The 25,045-nt window shown below is 39.3% G+C and overlaps 1 protein-coding gene across 1 annotated transcript in view; it reads left to right on the top strand.

Moving 5' to 3' along the window:
• DLD (dihydrolipoamide dehydrogenase) overlaps positions 1 to 25,045 on the top strand; it is a 56,183-nt gene that overhangs the window by 28,641 nt on the left and 2,497 nt on the right. The window contains exons 7-10 of the mRNA XM_053716582.1: positions 7,126 to 7,269; positions 8,054 to 8,155; positions 8,565 to 8,755; positions 19,780 to 19,950. Coding sequence (XP_053572557.1) covers positions 7,126 to 7,269; positions 8,054 to 8,155; positions 8,565 to 8,755; positions 19,780 to 19,950 — 608 coding nt within the window. The remainder of the gene's footprint in view (positions 1 to 7,125; positions 7,270 to 8,053; positions 8,156 to 8,564; positions 8,756 to 19,779; positions 19,951 to 25,045) is intronic.

A 25,045-nucleotide genomic window follows, 5' to 3' on the forward strand; every position in this document is an offset into this window, starting at 1 on the left:
TGAACTTATTGGGAGGTGAACTATCTCCAGTTTAATGGGTTCATATTTGATCCACTTTTCAGCTGTGCTTTATTGGAAGGAGAAAAAATAATTACCTTAATAACAATTTAAATAATAATTTATTTAACAATAATATATTACATTTAATTTCTACTGCTTGCCCCGCCCTCCTCGCACTTAGGTCCTTGTGCAGATCTATTCCTCTCCAAACAATCTTCTATTCATTGAGCTTCTTGAAACGTAATAAGAGTTGATTTTGTTGCAGGGAAGCAATGGCATTACAGGGACAGTAAAGGCAAAATTAAGTGGTTCAGATGAAACATGCAATGTTAAATAACTTCCCAATTTACTACTCCTTATCTACTTTGCTTTGTTCTCTTGGTATCCATAGTTGAAAAGTATCCATGGGTTGGAGCAATGCACTACTGGGAGCTAGCTGCTGATTGGTGGCTGCACATTTATGCCTCTTGTCATTGGCTCCCAGTAGAACATTGCTCTCCTTCAACAAAATATATCAAGATAATGAAGTAAGTTTTGATAAATCTGAAAATCCTATGCACTATTATGAATAACAAAATGTTGTGTTTGTGTCCCTTTTTAAGGTCTTTTTCTCAACTCTGTTCATTTTATGACATTTTTGCTGTGAGGAAGATGAATGTTATTTCTGCAGACACAAATTCACAGTTTTGGGAACTATAAAACCAAGAATATGTAATATCTTCTAGACAGCAAAAATAAAAAAAATAATCTTACAGAAACGTCTGGGAGAGCATGACCTTAATGGATTTAATGTACCAAACAAACATTGCAGCCATGAATATACATGCTAATTAAAAACGAATGCTTATTCGCGGTGAATAACCTTTGTATCATAAGGTACCTTAAATAGAAACTTTTCTGTAGATAGATTTTTCATCAAAAAAGCATTTAATCTCAAAATCCTTTTCTCTTGTAAGGTGTATCCAGTCCACGGATCATCCATTACTTGTGGGATATTCTCATTCCCAACAGGAAGTTGCAAGAGGACACCCACAGCAGAGCTGTAATATAGCTCCTCCCCCAACTGTCATACCCAGTCATTCTCTTGCAACTCTCAACAAGCAAGGACGTTGTAGGAGAGAGTGGTTAAATATAGCTAGTTTATTTTCTTCAATCAAAAGTTTGTTATTTTTAAATAGTACCGGAGTTGTGCTATTTTATCTCAGGCAGTAAATAGAAGAAGAATCTGCCTGAGGTTTCTATGATCTTAGCAGGTTGTAACTAAGATCCATTGCTGTTCTCACATATGTCTGAGGGGATTACACAGATGAGGTAAAACTTCAGCGAGAGAATGGCGTGCAGTTTATTCTGCTATCAGGTATGTGCAGTTATAATTTTTTCTAGAGATGGAAAACACTAGAAAATACTGCTGATACCGGATTAATGTAAATTAAGCCTGAATACAGTGATTTAATAACGACTGGTATCATGCTTACTCCCAGGAGTAATACCCTTATGATATTGCAATATAAAATGTTTGCTGGCATGTTTAATCGTTTTTATATATGCTTTGGTGATAAAACTTTATTGGGGCCTAGTTTTTTCCACATGGCTGGCTTAAATTTTGACTAGAAACAATTTCCACTGTTGTAGTATAAAAGTTACAGTTGGTGCAGTTAAAATTACAAACTGTGACATCCAGCTTCCCTCAAAGGCCCTCTGAATGCTATAGGACATCTCTAAAGGGCCCAAAGGCTTTCCAAAGTCGTTTATTGGGGAAGGTAGGGCCACAGCTTCCTGTGGCAGTTGGTTGTGACTGTTAAAAAACGTCCATTTCGTTTTTTTGATCCGTTTTTTGAACTAAGGGGTTAATCATCCATTTGCAAGTGGGTGCAATGCTCTGTTAGCCTATTATACACACTGTAAAAATTTTGTTTGATTTACTGCATTTTTTCACTGTTTTTCAAATTCTGACAAAATTTGTTTCTCTTAAAGGCACAGTACCGTTTTTTATATTTGCTTGTTAACTTGATTTAAAGTGTTTTCCAAGCTTTTTTTTTTTTTTTTTTTTTAGATCCAATGGATAAATAATTAGAGGTTACCTTAAGAAAATATTTATTCAACAAGGTTTTATCCTACAGCCCCTTGGATGCATTGCCCCTGTCACTGCTGCTGCGGCGTACTGGTTTGAGTCTCTGGAAGAGGCTTTACAGGTAGCGACTCCATTGGATGACATACTTGGCAAACTTAGAGCACTTAAGCTAGCCAATTCTTTTATTCTGATGCCATTGTTCATTTGACTAAACTAACGGCTAAGAATTCTGGTTTTGCTATACAGGTGCGCAGAGCGCTATGGCTTAGATCATGGTCAGCTGACGTGACTTCAAAATCTAAGCTACTTAACATTCCCTTCAAGGGGCAGACCCTATTCGGGCCTGGTTGAAGGAGATTATTGCAGATATCACTGGAGGAAAAGGTCATGCCCTTCCTCAGGACAGGTCCAAATCTAGGGCCAAACAGTCTAATTTTCGTGCCTTTCAAAACTTCAAGGCAGGTGCGGCATCAACTTCCTCTAATAATAAACAAGAGGGAACTTTTGCTCAATCCAAGACGGTCTGGAGACCAAACCTGACCTGGAAAAAAGGTAAGCAGGTAAAAAAGCCTGCTGCTGCCTCTAAGACGGCATGAAGGAACAGCCCCCTATCCGGGAACGGATCTAGTAGGGGGCAGACTTTCACTCTTCGCCCAGGCGTGGGCAAGAGATGTTCAGGATCCCTGGGCGTTGGAAATTATATCCCAGGGATATCTTCTGGACTTCAAAGCTTCCCCCCCAAAAGGGAGATTTCACCTTTCACAATTATCTGCACACCAGATAAAGAGAGAGGCATTCTTACACTGTGTACGAGACCTCCTAGTTATGGGAGTGATCCATCCAGTTCCAAAGGAGGAACAGGGACAGGGTTTTTACTCAAATCTGTTTGTGGTTCCCAAAAAAGAGGGAACCTTCAGACCAATTTTGGATCTAAGGATCTTAAACAAATTCCTCAAAGTTCCGTCGTTCAAGATGGAAACTATTCGTACCATCCTACCACTGATCCAGGAGGGTCAATATATGACTACAGTGGATCAAAAGGATGCTTATCTTCACATTCCGATACACAAAGATCATCATCGGTTTCTCAGGTTTGCCTTTCAAGACAGGCATTACCAGTTGTAGCTCTTCCCTTGGGATTAGCTACAGCCCCAAGAATCTTTACAAAGGTCCTAAGGCCGCGGGGCATAGCAGTAGCCCCTTATTTAGACGACATCCTGATACAGGCGTCAAACTTCCAAATTGCCAAATCTCATACGGACGTAGTACTGGCATTTCTGTGGTCGCATGGGTGGAAAGTGAACGAGGAAAAGAGTTCTCTATCCCCACTCACAAGAGTTTCCTTTCTAGGGACTCAGGTGAATTTTCATTTCTACAGAATCTATCAGACGGAGTCCAGGTTATCAAAGCTTCTAAATTCCTGTCGGGTTCGTCATTCCATTCCGCGCCCTTCGGTGGTTCAGTGTATGGAAGTAATCGGCTTAATGGTAGCGGCAATTGACATAGTGCCGTTTGCACGCTTACATCTCAGACCGCTGCAACTATGCATGCTCAGTCAGTGGAACGGGGATTACACAGATTTGTCCCCTCAACTGAATCTGGACCAAGAGACCAGGGATTCTCTTCTCTGGTGGCTATCTCGGGTCCATCTGTCCAAAGGTATGACCTTTTGCAGGCCAGATTGGACAATTGTTACGACAGATGCCAGCCTTCTAGGTTGGGGTGCAGTCTGGAACTCCCTGAAGGCTCAGGGATCGTGGACTCAGGAGGAGTCTCTCCTTCCATTAAATATTCTGGAACTAAGAGCGATATTCAAGGCTCTTCAGGCTTGGTCTCAGTTAGCAACTCTGAGGTACATCAGATTTCAGTCGGACAACATCACGATTGTAGCTTACATCAACCATCAAGGGGGAACGAGAAGTTCCCTAGAGATGTTAGAAGTTTCAAAAATAATTAGCTGGGCAGAGATTCACTCTTGCCACCTATCAGCTATCCATATCCCAGGTGTAGAGCACTGGGAGGCGGATTTTCTAAGTCGTCAGACTTTTCATCCGGGAGAGTGGGAACTCCATCCGGAGGTATTTGCACAACTGATTCATCGTTGGGGCAAACCAGAACTGGATCTCATGGCGTCTCGCCAGAACGCCAAGCTTCTGTGTTACGGATCCAGGTCCAGGGATCCCAAGGCAAAACTGATAGATGCTCTAGCAGCGCCCTGGTCTTTCAACCTGGCTTATGTGTTTCCACCGTTTCCTCTGCTCCCTCGACTGATTGCCAAGATCAAGCCAGAGAGAGCATCGGTGATTCTGATAGCACCTGCGTGGCCACGCAGGACCTGGTATGCAGATCTAGTGGACATGTCATCCTTTCCACCATGGTCTCTGCCTCTGAAACAGGACCTTCTACTTCAGGGTCCTTTCAACCATCCAAATCTAATTTCTCTGAGGCTGACTGCCTGGAGATTGAACGCTTGATTTTATCAAAGCGTGGCTTTTCCGAGTCAGTTATTGATACCTTAAGACAGGCACGAAAGCCTGTCACCAGGAAAATTTACCATAAGGTATGGCGTAGATATCTTTTATTGGTGTGAATCCAAGGGTTACTCATGGAGTAAGGTCAGGATTCCTAGGATTTTATCTTTTCTCCAAGAAGGTTTGGAAAAAGGATTGTCAGCTAGTTAAGCGTCTGGCAGATGTTCCAGACGTTCAGGCATTTTGTCAGGCTTTAGTTAGAATCAAGCCTGTGTTTAAACCTGTTGCTCCACCATGGAGCTTAAACTTGGTTCTTAAGGTTCTTCAAGGAGTTCCGTTTGAACCTCTTCATTCCATAGATATCAAGCTTTTATCTTGGAAAGTTCTTTTTTTGGTAGCTATTTCCTCGGCTCGTAGAGTCTCTGAGCTATCTGCCTTACAATGTGATTCTCCTTATCTGATTTTTCATACGGATAAGGTAGTCCTGCGTACCAAACCTGGGTTCTTACCTAAGGTGGTATCTAACAAGAATATCAATCAAGAGATTGTTGTTCCATCCTTGTGTTACACAATCTGGACGTGGTCTGTGCTTTAAAGTTTTACTTACAAGCTACTAAAGATTTTCGTCAAACATCTGCTTTGTTTGTTGTCTACTCTGGACAGAGGAGAGCTCAAAAGGCTTCAGCAACCTCTTTTTCTTTTTGACTAAGAAGCTTAATCCGCTTAGCCTATGAGACTGCTGGACAGCAGCCTCCTGAAAGGATTACAGCTCATTCCACTAGAGCTGTGGCTTCCACTTGGGCCTTTAAAAATGAGGCTTCTTTTGATCAGATTTGCAAGGCGACGACTTGGTCTTCGCTTCATATTTTTTCAAAATTTTACAAATTTGATACTTTTGCTTCTTCGGAGGCTATATTTGGGAGAGAGGTTTTACGGGCAGTGGTTCCTGCCTTGTCCCTCCCTTCATCCGTGTACTTTAGCTTTGGTATTGGTATCCCACAAGTAATGGATGATCCGTGGACTGGATACACCTTACAAGACAAAACACAATTTATGCTTACCTGATAAATTTATTTCGCTTGTGGTGTATCCAGTCCACGGCCCGCCCTGTCATTTTAAGGCAGGTAATTTTTAAATTTAAACTACAGTAACCACTGCACCCTATGGTTCCTCCTTTCTCGGCTTGTTTTCGGTAGAATGTCTGGCTATGACAGTTAGGGGAGGAGCTATATTACAGCTCTGCTGTGGGTGTCCTCTTGCAACTTCCTGTTGGGAATGAGAATATCCCACAAGTAATGGATGATCCGTGGACTGGATACACCACAAGAGAAATAAATTTATCGGGTAAGCATAAATTGTGTTTTTGAAGGGACAGTCTTCTCCAGAATTTGTATTGTTTAAAAAGATAGATAATCCCTTTATTACTCATTCCCCAGTTTTACATAACCAACAGTTATATTTATACACATTTTACCTCTGTGATTACCTTTGTATCTTAGCTTCTGCAGACTTCCCCCTTATTTCAGTTCTTTTGACAGACATGCATTTTAGCCAATCAGTGCTGACTCCTAAATAACTTCAGGAAGTGAGCGCAATGTCATCTGTGTGGCATACATGAACTAGCGATGTCTAGCTGTGAAAAACTGTCAAAATGCACTGAGACAAGAGGCAGCCTTCAAGGGCTTATAAATTGGCATATGAGTATACCTAGGTTTACCTTTCAACAAAGAATACCAAAAGAGCAAAGCAAATTTGATGATAAAAGCAAATTGGAAAGTTATTTTAAAATTGCATGCCCTATCTGAATCATGAGTTTAATTTTGACTAGACTGTCCCTTTAATTAAAAAGTCTGATTTAAATAAAAAAATCGGATTTAAAGTAATTGATTTTTTTGTTCACCCAAAGTGATTACTTTTAGCTTAAAGGGACAGTAAACACCTTGCAAGTACGACTTTTTTCTGTTGATAGTTACCATATCACCCAAGTCTAATCTATTATTATTATTATTATTATTATTATTATTATTATATATTTTTTTTTTTTATTTTTTTTAAAGGAACATCCTTTTTTTAATGCAATAATTTTTCAGTAAGCAAACTCCACCCAGCATTTGCTTTATTTGGAGAAGACAATTAGGGCTTTATTCCACAGACAACTAGGTTAGTCACTGTTGTAAAGTTAGTATAAAAATGCATTGTTTTGCAGTTTTCATCTAATAAAGCCAGAAAGGGAGATATATGTAGCAGAGTTAGCCTTGAGGCGTCAGCAGAGTGCATTTCAAGTTCTGAGAATTAGAAATTGGTTGGTTTTCAGAGCTAAATTACATGAAGGGGGCTAACAATGTATAATAATAATAATGTAAAGTATGTTGCAAACTTGTTTCATTACAATTAGCTTAACATTTTTATATAAAACCTCCAAGGGTTAACTGTCCTTTTAAGGCAATGTGAGGTGTTTGAGTACCCTCAGTCTTCTCTGCATTCAGAAAATGCGTGCTACTACTTTGACAAAACACTGGTACATTTAGAGATGTTTTAGCTTCACTGTATATTAAGATACTGACAACATTCCCTACCTCACAGGTAGTTCATGTTCAAGGTTCTGGAAAGATCACAGGCAAGAACCAAGTGACGGCAACTAAAGCCGATGGTAGCACTGAAGTTATCAACACGAAGAACATTCTCATTGCTACAGGCTCTGAAGTTGCTCCGTTCCCAGGAATTGAGGTACCACTGTTTAGCCCTCCCCTGTATTGCCACTAAAATTTGTCAATTTTTCTTTTTACTTATGCAAATCAGATCATTGTGGGTTCACACAACCAATGTTCTGCAGGTCACATACACACTAAAAGCTTTCACTGAGGCATTTTAAAGTCTGCTCCAAAATGTTTATTTTTTTTTTTTAAAGATAGATAACACCTTTACTACCCATTGACCAGCTTTGTATAACCAACATTGTTATAATAATTTACTTTATAACCTTTAAACCTCTATATATCTGCCTGTTTAAGCCACTACAAACTGCCTTTTTATCTCATTGCATTTTGTATAGTTTTTCACAGCAAGACACTGCTAGTTCATGTGTGCCATATAGATAACATTGTGCTCACTCCAGTGGAGTTATTCATGAGTCAGCACTAATTGGCTAAAATGCAAGTCTGTAAATAGCACTGAGATAAGGCACAGTCTGTAGAGGCTTTAGATACAAAGTAATCACAGAGGTAAAAAGTGTATTAATATAACAGTGTTGGTTGTGCAAAACTGGGGAATGGGTAATAAAGGGATTATCTAGCTTTTTAAATGATAAAAAAATTGTAGTAGACTGCTTCTTTAACTAGAAGCCTTTAGTTTTAGAACTATATCGGGAAAGTGGTTACAGTGGAAACTAAAATGCTCTGCTGATTTCAGCTCCCACTAGAATATTCCTTCACTTAGCAGGTTTCACTTTGATAACTCCATTCTTTTAGTCTTATGACAATTCTGAATCTCACCTAATGTAAATCTATTGTAGATTGATGAAGATACCATTGTTTCATCCACTGGTGCATTGTCTCTGAAGAAAGTGCCTGAGAAGATGGTGGTTATTGGTGCTGGCGTAATTGGTGTAGAACTGGTAATTGCATTTTAAATATTTACATCATGCTTGTTTTTCAATAAAAACACGTTCTGGCTACTATGTTCTTTACCTGGCAGTGTTTAATTTGCTTTATCATATAATAAAAATGCCCACAATGCATGATTTTATATATTTATGTGCGTGGGTATATTTACCACAATTTTTTTCTTCTTAGATTTATATGAAATAATCCAAAGAGTTATTGGCTAGAAGAAAATGTTAGTTTACTTGCTCCTGGGCTTTGATAATGGTTATATAGGTAAAAATCATAAATTGACAGAGAATTACAATCTTTTTTTATAGAGAATTGCTTGTTTATGGAATTGCACAAATTAGAGGGGTTTTTTACAGGGCATTTAAACACTTTGGTGTGTCTACAGTACAAATAAATGCTTCTGATTTGCAGGGCTCTGTATGGCAGCGGTTGGGAGCAGATGTTACAGCAGTTGAGTTTTTGGGACATGTTGGTGGTATGGGCATTGATATGGAGATCTCAAAAAATTTCCAGCGTATACTTCAAAAACAGGGTCTTAAGTTCAAACTGAACACAAAGGTCACTGGTGCCACAAAGAGGTCAGATGGGAATATTGATGTTTCGTAAGTATCATGCTGTGATCTGAAGATGTATACAGAAAGTAAAATTATTAATACTTCTACTAGTAATAATAATAATACATTCAATTTTTAAAGTACCACCATGTTTAGTAAATAGCCCTTTCGTCAGCTTTGGCTGATCAAACTATAATAAAAAGCAAAAAAGCGCAACTTCTTGCATAACTTTATTTTTTTTGTTTTGTTGGAAGGGGATGAGAGAGAGCGCAAACAGAGATCTAATTGTAGATTAAACACTTGGTAAGCCCCATGTATTTTTTACAAACTACTCACAAGATGATAGGTGAAAATAAGCACATAGGTAAAGTATCCTTGAGCAGCGTCCAATGAAGAGAACACCTTCTGTGGTTATAAGCTTTTTATTAATGTTTAAAACAAGCACTAGCTTTGTATATATTAGCAAGCCGGCTACAGCAGGTAAATTGAGAACACACCTTGCCTAGCCGTATGGCAATGCAATTTTAATACAATGTAAGCTAGTCAAGTATAAAATACATAAAACATATAAACCCCTTAGCTATATTGTTGCTGCAACACACTGCTAGTTAACAAAGCTTCACAGGAGATTATGTCTAAAAACTGTTAACTCAACGTACGTTTCATTCCATTGGAACTTTTTCAAGAGTATGTGTTTTTTAAAGCCCTAAAAAGGATGTGGAGGTATGGCTCAAAGGAAAGTTCTGATTGGGTTTCAAATGCCCAATCCGATGTTAGAAACATGATACAACATGATGACAGAGTGATTCACAATATACTGAACATGCTATTGGCAAAAACAATACTATGCCATTTATAATCCGGTTGAAAATTTAAAAACGGTTAGTTTTTTAAAAAAACATTGAAGCTATATTGTTAACATTATTATAGTATATTAAGAAATTGATATTCCCACCAAGGCTAAAAACGATCACCTAGATTACGAGTCTTGCGTTAGCCTAAAAAAGCAGTTAACTTTTTTGGTCAGACTCGAAAATACCGCAAATCCACATACGTCAATTGCGTATCCTATTTTTTTCAATGGGACTTGCATAACGCCGGTATTACGAGTCTTCCAAAACTGAGCGGTACAGCCTCTCCTGTCAAGACTGATACCCCATTTAAAAGTCAGTAGTTAAAAGTTTTATGGGCTAACGCCGTAGTATAAAACTCTTAAATTGCTAAAAAGTACACTAACACCCATAAACTACATATTAACTCCTAAACCGAGCCCCCCCCCCCCCCCCCCCCTCATCGCAAAAAAAATATTTTTAACCCCTAATCTGCCGAACCGGACATCGCCACCACTATAAAAATATATTAACCCCTAAACCGCCCACACTCCCGCATCGCAAACACTAGTCACATTTTATTAACCCCTAATCTGCCATCCCTAACATTGCCGACACCTACCTACATTTATTAACCCCTAATCTGCCGCCCCAACGTCACCGCAACTATATTAAATGTATTAACACCTAAATCTAAGTCTAACCCTAACACCCCCTAACTTAAATATAATTTAAATACATCTAAATAAAATTACTACAATTCACTAAATTATTCTTATTTAAAACTAAATGCTTAGGGTTTATTTTTATTTTACAGGCAACTATGTATTTATTTTATCTAGGTACAATAGTTATTAAATAGTTATTAACTATTTAATAGCTACCTAGTTAAAATAAATTCAAATTTTACCTGTAAAATAAATCCTAACCTAAGTTACAATTACACCTAACACTACACTATAATTAAATTAATTACATTGGGGCATTGCCCCAAAGTAATCAGCTCTTTTACCTGTTAAAAAAAAAAAAAAAAAGTACAATACCCCCCCCCCCCCCAACATTAAAACCCACTACCCACACACCCAACCCTACTCTAAAACCCACCCAATACCCCCTTAATAAAACCTATCACTAACCCCTTGAAGATCACCCTACCTTGAGAAGTCTTCACCCAGCCGGGCCGTGGTCCTCCAGACGGGCAGAAGTTTTCATCCAAGCCGGCCAGAAGAGGTCATCCAGACGGCATCTTCTATCTTCATCCATTCGGAGCGTCTCTATCTTCAAGACATCTGACGCGCTGAAGAATGAAGGTTCCTTTAAATGACGTCATCCAAGATGGCGTCCCTTAAATTCCGATTGGCTGATAGAATTCTATCAGCCAATCGGAATTAAGGTAGAAAAAAATCCTATTGGCTGATGCAATCAGCCAATAGGATTGAGCTGGCATTCTATTGGCTGATTGCATGCCGCCTGGATGAAGAAGAGAAGTACCTCTTCTGGCCGGCTTAGATGAAGACTTCGGCCCGGCTGGGTGAAGACTTCTCAAGGTAGGGTGATCTTCAAGGGGTTAGTGTTAGGTTTTATTAAGGGGGTATTGGGTGGGTTTTAGAGTAGGGTTGGGTGTGTGGGTGGTGGGTTTTAATGTTGGGGGGGTATAGTGTAGTGTTACGTGTAATTGTAACAGGTTAGGATATATTTTACAGGTAAATTTGAATTTATTTTAACTAGGTAGCTATTAAATAGTTAATAACTATTTCATAACTATTGTACCTAGTTAAAATAAATACAAAGTTGCCTGTAAAATAAAAATAAACCCTAAGCTTGATACAATGTAACAGTTATATTGTAGCTAGCTTAGGGTTTATTTTATAGGTAAGTATTTAGTTTTAAATAGGAATAATTTAGTTAATGATTATTTTATTTAGATTTATTTAAATTATATTTGTTAGGGGGGTGTTAGGCTTAGATTTAGGGGTTAATAACTTTAATATAGTGGCGGCGACGTGGGCGGCAGACTAGGGGTTAATAAATATAATGTAGGTGGCGGCGATGTCGGGGGCGGCAGATTAGGGGGTTAATAAGTGTAAGATTAGGGGTGTTTAGTCTCGGGTTCATGGTGTAGACATAACTTTTATTTCCTCATAGGAATCAATGGGCTGTGTTAGGAGCTTTACGCTGCTTTTTTGCAGGTGTTAGACTTTTTCTCAGCCGGCTCTCCCCCATTGATTCCTATCGGGAAATCGTGCACGAGCACGTTTAGCCAGCTCACCGTTACTGTCAGCAGCGCTGGTATTGAGGTGAGATGTGGAGCTAAATTTAGCTCTACGCTCACTTTTTTGCGGCCAACGCCGGGTTTGTAAAAACCTGTAATACCAGCGTTGTCTGTAGGTGAGCGGTGTAGCACCGCACAGCATTACCGACAAAACTCGTAATCTAGGCGAATGTTATTTAAAACCAACCGTTTCTGTAGAATTCTTAAAAAATAAGCGTAGACGTTAATATATAATAGTGATCAATAGGGAAATATTCTCCTGCACCCAAAAACTTTTTTACAGCTCAGCGGGTGTCAAGAGAATTATTGTTGCTATTATGAATGGACAAATTCTACCTAAGTAATATACATTGAATATGTGAATTATTACAACCTAAACGTAAATTGGAATCCCAATGATATTCAAGCTAAGAATAAATAATGATTCATATAAAAATATGTATATAACGCTTTTAAATTAACACATTTATATTTTCATGACACATTTAACTGATAATATATAAAATATGTGAACAAAATATAATAAAAACGATATTAAGTTAAAATCTATATATGATAAAATATATAGTTATACTAAACTTATCGTATAAAGGAATTAAAGGGACACTGAACCCAATTTTTTTTTCATTCATGATTCATATAGAGCTTGTAATTTTAAGCAACTTTCTAATTTACTCCTATTATCAAATTGTCTTTATTCTCTTGGTATCTTTATTTGAAATGTAAGAATGCAATTTTAGATGCCGGCCCATTTTTGGTGAACAACCTGGGTTGTCTTTGCTGATTGGTGGATAAATTCATCTGCCAATAAAAAAGTGCTTTCCAGAGTCCTGAACCAAGAAAAAAGCATGAATGCCTTCTTTTTCAAATAATGATAGCAAGAGAACGAAGAAAAATTGATAATAGGATAATAGAAAGTTGCTTAAAATTGCATGCTCTATCTCAGTGCTTTCCAAACTGTGTGTCGGGACACACTAGTGTGTCGGCAGCAGTGTGTAGGTGTGTCCCTGCTTCAGCACAATTTTTTTTAAATTTAATTTGTGACTGCATGTGTAGTCAGTGAGTGGGACAGCAGTCACCGAGCTCTAAGGGCGGCAGCTTAAACGCTGAGCTGAAGTCAGTGGGGTTTTTTTGCAACTAGCTCCCAGTAGTGCATTGCTGTTCCTGCTCTTGATATATGGATAGGAAGGGGAAGCTTAAAAATGCGAGTGTCTAATATTCCACCAAATATTCATAAACTGTGTTCATCCCGTCAACCTCATACATCCCATTAAAATAGTAAGTAGCTATTGGTGTTGTTAAACTATTTTTCTCTTGTTAAGTGTATCCAGTCCACGGATCATCCATTACTTATGGGATATTAACTCCTCCCCAACAGGAAGTGCAAGAGGATTCACCCAGCAGAGCTGCTATATAGCTCCTCCCCTAACTGCCATTACCAGTCATTCTCTTGCAACCAACGAATAGATAGGATGTGTGAGAGGACTGTGGTGATTATACTTAGTTTCATACCTTCAATCAAAAGTTTGTTATTTTATAATAGCACCGGAGTGTGTTATTCCTTCTCTGGTAGAATTTGAAGAAGAATCTACCTGAGTTTTTCTATGATTTTAGCCGGAGTAGTTAAGATCATATTGCTGTTTCTCGGCCATCTGAGGAGAGGTAAACTTCAGATCAGGGGACAGCGGGCAGATTAATCTGCAAAGAGGTATGTAGCAGCTTATTATTTTCTGACAATGGAATTGATGAGAAAATTCTGCCATACCGATATAATGTAAACTCAGCCTTAAATGCAGTAGCAGCAACTGGTATCAGGCTGTCATGTATGTATATTTTACACTTCAGTATTCTGGGGAATGGCACTTCACTGGAATTATACTGTATGCATAAAACTTTAGCCTAATTTGCAGGGACTAGCAACAGGCTTTTTAATAACACTCAATTTATTAATGTTAAACGTTTTTTGCTGGCATGTAAAATCGATTAATTTTCTGAGGTACTGGGTGAAAAAATGTTTTGGGCACTATTTTTTGGGCACTATGTTTTGGGCACTATTTGCAGAACATGAGGACGGAGAGCTTCATTCTGCAAGGTGACGGTTCTGATCCAAACAAACTGGATTCAGATATTTCAAATTTTAAATTTAAGCTGGAAAACCTCCGTGTATTACTAGGGGAGGTGATAGCGGCTCTGAATGATTGTAACACAGTTGCAATACCAGAGAAAATGTGTAGGTTGGATAAATATTTTGCGGTACCGGCGAGTACTGACGTTTTTCCTATACCTAAGAGACTTACTGAAATTGTTACTAAGGAGTGGGATAGACCCGGTGTGCCGTTCTCACCCCCTCCGATATTTAGAAAGATGTTTCCAATAGACGCCACCACACGGGACTTATGGCAAACGGTCCCTAAGGTGGAGGGAGCAGTTTCTACTTTAGCTAAGCGTACCACTATCCCGGTGGAGGATAGCTGTGCCTTTTCAGATCCAATGGATAAAAAGTTAGAGGGTTACCTTAAGAAAATGTTTGTTCAACAAGGTTTTATATTGCAACCTCTTGCATGCATTGCGCCTGTCACGGCTGCAGCAGCATTTTGGTTTGAGTCTCTGGAAGAGACACTTGAATCAGCTCCATTAGATGAGATTACACACAAGCTTAAAGCCCTTAAGTTAGCTAACTCATTTATTTCAGATGCCGTAGTACATTTAACTAAACTTACGGCTATGAATTCCGGATTCGCCATTCAGGCATGCAGAGCACTGTGGCTAAAATCCTGGTCAGCTGATGTTACTTCTAAATCTAAATTGCTTAATATACCTTTCAAAGGGCAGACCTTATTCGGGCCCGGGTTGAAAGAAATTATCGCTGACATTACAGGAGGTAAAGGCCATGCCCTGCCTCAAGACAGAGCCAAACCTAAGGCTAGACAGTCTAATTTTCATTCCTTTCGTAATTTCAAAGCAGGAGCAGCATCAACTTCCTCTGCACCAAAACAGGAAGGAGCTGTTGCTCGCTACAGACAAGGCTGGAGACCTAACCAGTCCTGGAACAAGGGCAAGCAGGCCAGGAAACCTGCTGCTGCCCCTAAGACAGCATGAATCGAGGGCCCCCGATCCGGGAACGGATCTAGTGGGGGGCAGACTTTCTCTCTTCGCCCAGGCTTGGGCAAGAGATGTCCAGGATCCCTGGGCGTTAGAGATCATATCTCAGGGATACCTTCTAGACTTCAAATTCTCTCCCCCAAGAGGGAGATTTCATCTGTCAAGGTTGTCAACAAACCAAATAAAGAAAGAGGCGTTTCTACGCTGAGTACAAGATCTTTTATTAATGGGAGTGATCCATCCGGTTCCGCGGTCGGAACAAGGACAAGGGTTTTACTCAAATCTGTGGTTCCCAAAAAAGAGGGAACTTTCAGGCCAATCTTGGATTTAAAGATCCTAAACAAATTCCTAAGAGTTCCACCGTTCAAAATGGAAACTATTCGGACAATTTTACCCATGATCCAAAAGGGTCAGTACATGACCACAGTGGATTTAAAGGATGCTTACCTTCACATACCGATTCACAAAGATCATTACCGGTATCTAAGGTTTGCCTTTCTAGACAGGCATTACCAGTTTGTAGCTCTTCCATTCGGATTGGCTACGGCTCCGAGAATCTTCACAAAGGTTCTGTGTGCTCTTCGGGCGGTACTAAGACCGCGAGGAATTGCGGTAGCTCCGTACCTAGACGACATTCTGATACAAGCTTCAAGCTTTCAAACTGCCAAGTCTCATACAGAGTTAGTACTGGTATTTCTAAGGTCGCATGGATGGAAGGTGAACGAAAAGAAGAGTTCTCTCTTTCCACTCACAAGAGTTCCCTTCTTGGGGACTCTTATAGATTCTGTAGAAATGAAGATTTACCTGACAGAAGACAGGTTAACAAAGCTTCAAAATGCATGCCGTGTCCTTCATTCCATTCAACACCCGTCAGTAGCTCAATGCATGGAGGTGATCGGCTTAATGGTAGCAGCAATGGACATAGTACCCTTTGCACGTCTACATCTCAGACCGCTGCAATTGTGCATGCTAAGTCAGTGGAATGGGGATTACTCAGACTTGTCCCCTACTCTGAATCTGGATCAAGAGACCAGAAATTCTCTTCTATGGTGGCTTTCTCGGCCACATCTGTCCAGGGGGATGCCATTCAGCAGGCCTGACTGGACAATTTTAACAACAGACGCCCGCCTACTAGGTTGGGGTGCTGTCTGGAATTCTCTGAAGGCTCAGGGACAATGGAATCAGGAGGAGAGTCTCCTACCAATAAACATTCTGGAATTGAGAGCAGTTCTCAATGCCCTTCTGGCTTGGCCCCAGTTAACAACTCGGGGGTTCATCAGGTTTCAGTCGGACAACATCACGACTGTAGCTTACATCAACCATCAGGGAGGGACAAGAAGCTCCCTAGCAATGATGGAAGTATCAAAGATAATTCGCTGGGCAGAGTCTCACTCTTGCCACCTGTCAGCAATCCACATCCCGGGAGTGGAGAACTGGGAGGCGGATTTCTTGAGTCGCCAGACTTTTCATCCGGGGGAGTGGGAACTTCATCCGGAGGTCTTTGCCCAAATACTTCGACGTTGGGGCAAACCAGAGATAGATCTCATGGCGTCTCGACAGAACGCCAAGCTTCCTCGTTACGGGTCCAGATCCAGGGATCCGGGAGCGGTTCTGATAGATGCTTTGACAGCACCTTGGACCTTCGGGATGGCTTATGTGTTTCCACCCTTCCCGATGCTTCCTCGATTGATTGCCAGAATCAAACAGGAGAGAGCATCAGTGATTCTAATAACGCCTGCATGGCCACGCAGGACTTGGTATGCAGATCTAGTGGACATGTCATCCTGTCCACCTTGGTCGCTACCTCTGAAACAGGACCTTCTGATCCAGGGTCCCTTCAAACATCAAAATCTAATTTCTCTGAAGCTGACTGCTTGGAAATTGAACGCTTGATTTTATCAAAACGTGGTTTTTCTGAGTCAGTTATTGATACCTTAATACAGGCTAGGAAGCCTGTTACCAGAAAGATTTACCATAAGATATGGCGCAAATACTTATATTGGTGCGAATCCAAGAGTTACTCATGGAGTAAGGTTAGGATTCCGAGGATATTGTCTTTTCTACAAGAAGGTTTAGAAAAGGGTTTATCCGCTAGTTCCTTAAAGGGACAGATTTCAGCTCTGTCCATTCTTTTACACAAACGTCTGTCAGAAGTTCCGGACGTTCAAGCTTTTTGTCAGGCTTTAGCTAGGATCAAGCCTGTGTTTAAAACTGTTGCTCCACCATGGAGTTTGAACTTAGTTCTTAATGTTTTACAGGGGGTTCCGTTTGAACCCCTTCATTCCATTGATATCAAGTTGTTATCTTGGAAAGTTCTGTTTTTAATGGCGATTTCCTCGGCTCGAAGAGTCTCTGAGTTATCTGCCTTACATTGTGATTCTCCTTATCTGATTTTTCATTCAGACAAGGTAGTTCTGCGTACTAAACCTGGGTTCCTACCTAAGGTGGTCACTAACAGGAATATCAATCAAGAGATTGTGGTTACATCTTTGTGTCCTAATCCTTCTTCGAAAAAGGAACGTCTGCTACACAATCTAGATGTAGTCCGTGCCCTGAAATTTTATCTACAGGCAACTAAGGATTTTCGACAAACGTCTTCCCTGTTTGTCGTTTATTCTGGTCAGAGGAGAGGTCAAAAAGCTTCGGCTACCTCTCTCTCTCCTTTTGGCTTCGTAGCATAATACGGTTAGCCTATGAGACTGCTGGACAGCAGCCTCCTGAAAGAATTACAGCACATTCTAATAGAGCTGTGGCTTCCACTTGGGCCTTTAAGAATGAGGCTTCTGTTGAACAGATTTGCAAGGCTGCAACTTGGTCTTCTCTTCATACTTTTTCCAAATTTTACAGATTTGACACTTTTGCTTCTTCGGAGGCTGTTTTTGGGAGAAAGGTTCTTCAGGCAGTGGTTCCTTCCGTATAAAGAGCCTGCCTGTCCCTCCCGTCATCCGTGTACTTTAGCTTTGGTATTGGTATCCCATAAGTAATGGATGATCCGTGGACTGGATACACTTAACAAGAGAAAACATAATTTATGCTTACCTGATAAATTTATTTCTCTTGTAGTGTATCCAGTCCACGGCCCGCCCTGTCACTTTAGGGCAGGTAATTTTTCCATTAAACTACAGTCACCACTGTACCCTATGGTTTTCCTTTCTCTGCATGTTTTCGGTCGAATGACTGGTAATGGCAGTTAGGGGAGGAGCTATATAGCAGCTCTGCTGGGTGAATCCTCTTGCACTTCCTGTTGGGGAGGAGTTAATATCCCATAAGTAATGGATGATCCGTGGACTGGATACACTACAAGAGAAATAAATTTATCAGGTAAGCATAAATTATGTTTTTAATTCTTGCACATACTTACATATTGTTACTTGTAAATGCATTTCGTTATTATATCATTTATGTGTCTGTATCTCTTAAAACAAGTTAGTTTAACCTCCTGTTTGCCAGTGCAACTAAATTACTGTGTCGCGAAATGACGTAGGTCTAAAAAGTGTGTCACCGACATGAAAAGTTTGGAAAGCTCTGCTCTATCTGAATCACAAAAGAAAAAAATTTGTGTTCAGTGTCCCTTTAAGAGTTTGAAATGTTAAAAATTAAAAAACCTTATTTTATAGCAATATGTTTTTTTAACACTGTTCATTTTACATCATACTCAAAAAATCTTCCTTTTTTACCAACTACCATACAATGTTTCAAAATATATTGGTCAATGAGACTCGGCTGTACACAATAATACAGTTCTTGGATGGGAGATTAAATAAAACTATCAATCTTAGCTCCCTTTTAATTTAAAATCCCCCCCCATAAAAATATATAAATAAAAAAACACTTGGAGTTTTTAGGCACATATATAAAAGGTTCTAAAAATGCATAGAAACCTCCTAAGACTCCTTGTTTTAAAGCCTGCTTTTTACTATAGAGTTTAAAAGAGAAAACACGCTATTGTTTACAACCTTGTTTGTTAAAATTTTATTAAAATATGCTGTTTCTTCACGCTTTGTTCTAGATCTCACATCACGGTATATACATAAAACACACATACACAGATCTCTCACATCATGGTATATAAATAAAACACACATACACAGATCTCTCACATCATGGTATATACATAAAACACACATACACAGATCTCTCACATCATGGTATATACATAAAAACACACATACACAGATCTCTCGCATCATTGTATATACATAAAACACACACACACACACACATATCTCTCACATCATGGTATATACATAAAACACACATACACATATCTCTCACATCATGGTATATACATAAAACACACACACACACACAGATCTCTCACATCATGGTATATACATAAAACACACACACACAGATCTCTCACATCATGGTATATACATAAAACACACACACACACACAGATCTCTCACATCATGGTATATACATAAAACACATACACACATCTCTCACATGGTATATACATAAAACACACACACAGATCTCTCACATCATGGTATATACATAAAACACACACACACAGATCTCTCACATCATGGTATATACATAAAACACACATACACAGATCTCTCACATCATGGTATATACATAAAACACACATACACAGATCTCTCACATCATGGTATATACATAAAACACACACACAGATCTCTCACATCATGGTATATACATAAAACACACACACACAGATCTCTCTCACATCATGGTTTATACATAAAACACACACAGATCTCTCTCTCACATCATGGTATATACATAAAACGCACACACACGCACAGATCTCTCTCTCACATCATGGTTTATACATAAAACACACATACACAAATTCTAGCTGCTATTGAAGTTTTTACATCTAGTTTTGTTATTTATAGGATTGAAGCAGCTGCCGGGGGTAAAGCAGAAGTGGTAACGTGTGATGTTTTACTCGTGTGCATTGGCCGCCGTCCCTACACCCAGAACCTTGGTTTGCAAGAAATAGGGATTGAGCTGGACAACCGGGGAAGAATCCCCATAAACAGCAGATTTCAGACAAAAATCCCAAAGTAAGTATTCAAAATTAAAGGGATATGAAACCCAAACTTTCTAATTTACTTCTGTTATCCATTTTTATTTGTTCCCTTGGTATCTTATTTTGAAAAGCAGGGACATAAGTCCAGGAGTGGGCACATGTCTGGAGCACCACATGGCAGCAGTTTTGTACTAAATGGCATCACTATTTCCTGCCATGCAGTGCTCCAGGTGCCTACATTTTATATCACTTTAACACAGAATACCATGGGAGCAAAGCAAATGTTGGTAATAGCAGTAAAATGATGATGTGCTCTGTTTGTATCACAAAAGAACATTTTTGGGTTTCATATTGCTTTAACATAAAATATTTAGAAAAAGTTGGGCAAGATAAAAGGCATTAACAAGGCAGTCTACTGTAACATTTCCAAACAAAACAGACCTGTGAATCAATATCTTTTTTTTTTTTTTTTTTTTTTTTTTTTTTTTTTTTTTATTATTATATTTTTATTGAAGTTCAATGAAAGGCTTACAAGCATGTCATGTCATCAAAAAGAAAACATATAGATTAACTGGTAATAAACATACAAGAGTAAACAGTATATAATAATGACAACATATAATGGGGGTATAGATATAATGCTTGCCTATCGTAACTGTATACCTCCTGGTTGATCTTTGAAGCCACTCTTGGACCTCCTATTAACATATAGAGTGCAAAGTTACAGGAGGAACCCTCTAGTTGGAAGAGACCACTCTTGGATCCCAAATGTTGAACTTCCATTTTAGTTTTTATTTCTTAGAGTACATGTAGTGAACTGTTGCTTTAAATGAAAAGGGTGAAAAAGGTGATATAAGCGCCTTCAGCTACCTAGTAACTATAGGAGGACAATGTTATTGCCTTTACGGATTCCCACTAAATGGTATACTGGTAATATATGGTATATCTAAATAGCTTGATATCTATTTCTATGTACTATCATTTCCAGATATGGGCATTAAGGCACTCCTGAAAGTTTATAGCTTGCAGAGCTAGTACTTCAATCATTTCATTTTAAATTAAATTAGTGGGACTCTTATATATTGGACAAAGAGTCAGCAAATAAGAGTAATTAGACTTACACTATGTGTCAGTGTGTTAATATGGGTGTAGATACTATTGAGTGTTTGATATACTTATCTGGCATACAATTGGGCCATATGAAACTTGTGAGCATTTGCCTGTAGAAGCTGTAAGCATTTAGGGACTGTGAGAGGGAGTATACCAGACCGTCCCGGCCGCAGACAGCCCAGCCACTCCAATCACCTCAGCCTTCACTTTAGAAAGAGACAATAAATATTATTTTTGGCCACAAATAGCCCCTCGCCAACAAAAGACTAAATGCATTAGAGGATTAAGCGAAGGCGATTAGTTGATGCACTCAATAACAAACAAACTGGTAAGCACATCATTTAGCCAATGTGCCTAAGAGAGCCTATGAATGTGAAATAGGTAACAATCAACATATGCCATATACATGAATACAGAAACAACATGAATATAAGATAAGTAAAAAAAAAATAAAAATAATAATAAATGAAGCCCCACATTAAGCTCTTATGCTAGAGAGTAACATAGTAAATAGTTGTTCCAGGAGTGCCTTTAAGAGAAAGCATACCGGTGAAAATACAAACCTGCTATTTACCCAAGGGAAGTGTTCTGTTAGTTATAGGAGCCATAGTACATGCATCATTAATAGGTACAAGGGGTTTATAAAAAACTAGCACTGTGACATGTTGCATCTCACTGCTAACAATCCATCTACATAGATATAGTAAGTATGTCCTGTGTATCAGAGTTTATGCACACATTATTAATAGGTACTCTATAAAAAAAAAAAAACACGGTTTACAAGAAGCTAGCACTGTGACATGTTGCATCTCACTGCTAACAATCCATCTACATAGATACGGTAAGTATGTCCTGTGTATCAGAGTTTATGCACACATTATTAATAGGTACTCTATAAAAAAAAAAAACACGGTTTACAAGAAGCTAGCACTGTGACATGTTGCATCTCACTGCTAACAATCCATCTACATAGATACGGTAAGTATGTCCTGTGTATCAGAGTTTATGCACACAATATTAATAGGTGCTCTATAAAAAAACACGGTTTACAATACGGTAAGTATGACCTGTGTATCAGAGTTTATGCACGCATTATAGTCGACAAACTAACATCTTATATAGGGGTGTGCAAATAGCATAGCGTAACAGGCTCTAGCTCTTATGTTTAAAAGTAGTACAGTAGGGAAATCACAAACACGCTTAAAACCCTGAGTGTGCACACTTAACTATAATAATAAATTACAACTTGCGGTTACAAAAGATGATCAGCCCGGGGGCTTCATAAGGCAAGTCTATGGTGGTTATACAAATGGAGCAATAAGTCACAAAGAAAAAGTTTATGAGCGTAACCTTAGGATCCTGTAAGTGCCGCTCCACCGTCAACAATTCTAGCCCTTCAACCAACACCTATTATGTGAATCAATGGGAATCTAAGGGTACAGCTCCTCCTGCGGGTCATCAGGTCCCCTATGGTCCCAGCCCTTCTCTTGCGGTGCAATTTGTGTGACTCAAAGAGTGAGAAGGGATAACCGTTGGTCCCGGCTCCACTATTAATGTAGATCTTGTGCGGAACATGTAATGTGTGTCCCATGCTGCGTCCAGAGGCATAATGGCGCAAAGTGTAGCGGCGGCGTGTAGGGGCATCGAGTTCCATAGATATACTCAGGCTGGGTTCCTCCTGGACACTAGGTAGCTGTTGCTTTTGCCGTAACTGGGTTCCATATGGTACGCTGGGAGCAAGGGTCGGAAACGCACACTCTGGCATGGGAGCTGCTGTAGTTGCGTCTGTTCGTTTAGCTGATTCGGATGGTAGAGATAGAAGAGACCCGCTCTCTCCCACAGAGGAGCAATCCTCTGCTACTGGATCCTCATCTCGTATAGCGGGAGCGGGATTTAGTTCACTTATCTCTGGGTACGGATGTAGGATTGTGATTAGGTGTTCCTCCATTTTGTGAAAGTGCTCCGCTAGCAGAGCTTTAATGCCATTTAGCAAGAACAAGCCCTCCATATTGAATCTTCAGAAAGCGTATGTAGGTAGCTGTCAACTTGGTCTATGTTATACTTGCACTTACTGTGCTGCCTAACGACAAGAGCCAAACAGCGTCCTGCCGGGGGGTAATTCACATGGCTGATGGTAGAGGCCACAATGTAGAAGTAGCTCCGGGCTCTGAAGCTAGCAGCGATCTTGTTAAGAGTAGTCTCATTAGGTAGCTTATCATTTGTAGGATACTTTCATATCAACTTCTGTTGTAGATGCTTCCTATAGATAGCGATATTATTAAGATTAGAGTAGAAAGCTGGAGCAGCTTGCAGAGGTGCGACCGATCATGGCCGCTGCCCGGAAGTCCCCCCATGAATCAATATCTTTCTTTCTTTCTCCTTTCTTTCTCTCTCTTTCTTCTCTCTTTTCTCTCTCTCTCTTTCTTCTCTCTTTCTCTTTTTTTCTCTCTCTCTTCTCTTTCTCTTTTTTCTCTTTCTTTTTTCTCTCTCTCTTTTTTCTCTCTCTCTTTTTCTTTTTTCTCTCTCTCTTCTCTCTTTTTTTTCTCTTTCTCTTTTTTCTCTCTTTCTCTTTTTTCTCTTTTTCTTTTTTCTCTCTTTCTTCTCTTTCTTTTTTCTCTCTCTTTTTTTTCTCTTTTTTCTCTTTTCTCTCTTTTTTCTCTTTTTTTTTCTCTTTTTTCTCTCTTTTTTTCTCTCTTTTTTTCTCTCTTTTTTTCTCTCTTTTTTTCTCTCTTTTTTTCTCTCTTTTTTTCTCTCTTTTTTTCTCTCTTTTTTTCTCTCTTTTTTTCTCTCTTTTTTCTCTCTTTTTTTCTCTCTTTTTTTCTCTCTTTTTTTCTCTCTTTTTTTCTCTCTTTTTTTCTCTTTTTTTCTCTCTTTTTTTCTCTCTTTTTTTCTCTCTTTTTCTCTCTCTTTTTCTCTCTCTTTTTTTCTCTCTTTTTTTTTTCTCTCTTTTTTTTTTCTCTTTTTTTCTCTCTCTCTTGTTAAGTGTATTCAGTCCACGGGTCATCCATTACTTATGGGATATATTCCCTTCCCAACAGGAAGTTGCAAGAGGATCACCCAAGCAGAGCTGCTATATAGCTCCTCCCCTCACATGTCATATCCAGTCATTCTCTTGCAACTCTCAACATAATAGGAAGGTCGTGAGAGTGTGGAGTTTTTATACTTAATTATTTCTTCAATCAAAAGTTTGTTATTTTAAATGGCACCGGAGTGTGCTGTTTTTCTCTCAGGCAGTATTTAGAAGAAGAATCTGCCTGCGTTTTCTATGATCTTAGCAGAAGTAACTAAGATCAACTGGCTGTTCTCGCACATTCTGAGGAATGGGGTAACTTCAGAAAGGGAATAGCATGCGGGGTCCCCTGCAAACGAGGTATGTGCAGTAAAATATTTTTCTAAGGAATGGCATTGACTAAGAAAATACTGCTGATACTGTTACGGTTACCCTTAGTCTCGCTGAGAGATGGACCGCTTAGTAGCCTGGATTCCTATTGCTGAAGAGGGGAGAAACTGCTTTCCATAGTATTCTATATGAGTCTCGCAAATGTAGAATAATCCCCCTTAGCTGTAGTACAGCTAGGATACCCTTCTGCCCACAAAAACGAGTCAACGCTGCGATTGAGGGACAACCAAGAACTCAGGACTGGGATGCCCAGCCTGCTTTTTTATTTAGGTTACATGCACACAGGGCACTCCCAGGGGGGGAAGCATAAAATCCCCCATCACACATTTAGACAAAGCCCTTGGACAAGCCACCGCAGATAACAAGTACACACAAGAAAACAATTGAGTCCTTCTTATCACCTAGCAGTGAATGCTTATCACAAACTTAATTACAGTACACAATATGCTAGGAAACCTGCCTCAGAAAATAGTTTTCTCAAAACTGAACAGAGTTAACCCTTTATGAAATGATACTTATTACAGTTTTCTTGGAGCCCTTCTTAGGCGCTGGCTTGGCTGGTTCAGGCATTGCTGCTGGGAAATAAGTTTCTTCACAACAAAATAACTAATGCTTCTGT

This window comes from Bombina bombina, chromosome 6 (genome assembly GCF_027579735.1).
Source record: "Bombina bombina isolate aBomBom1 chromosome 6, aBomBom1.pri, whole genome shotgun sequence".
NCBI classification, from domain to species: Eukaryota; Metazoa; Chordata; class Amphibia; order Anura; family Bombinatoridae; genus Bombina; species Bombina bombina.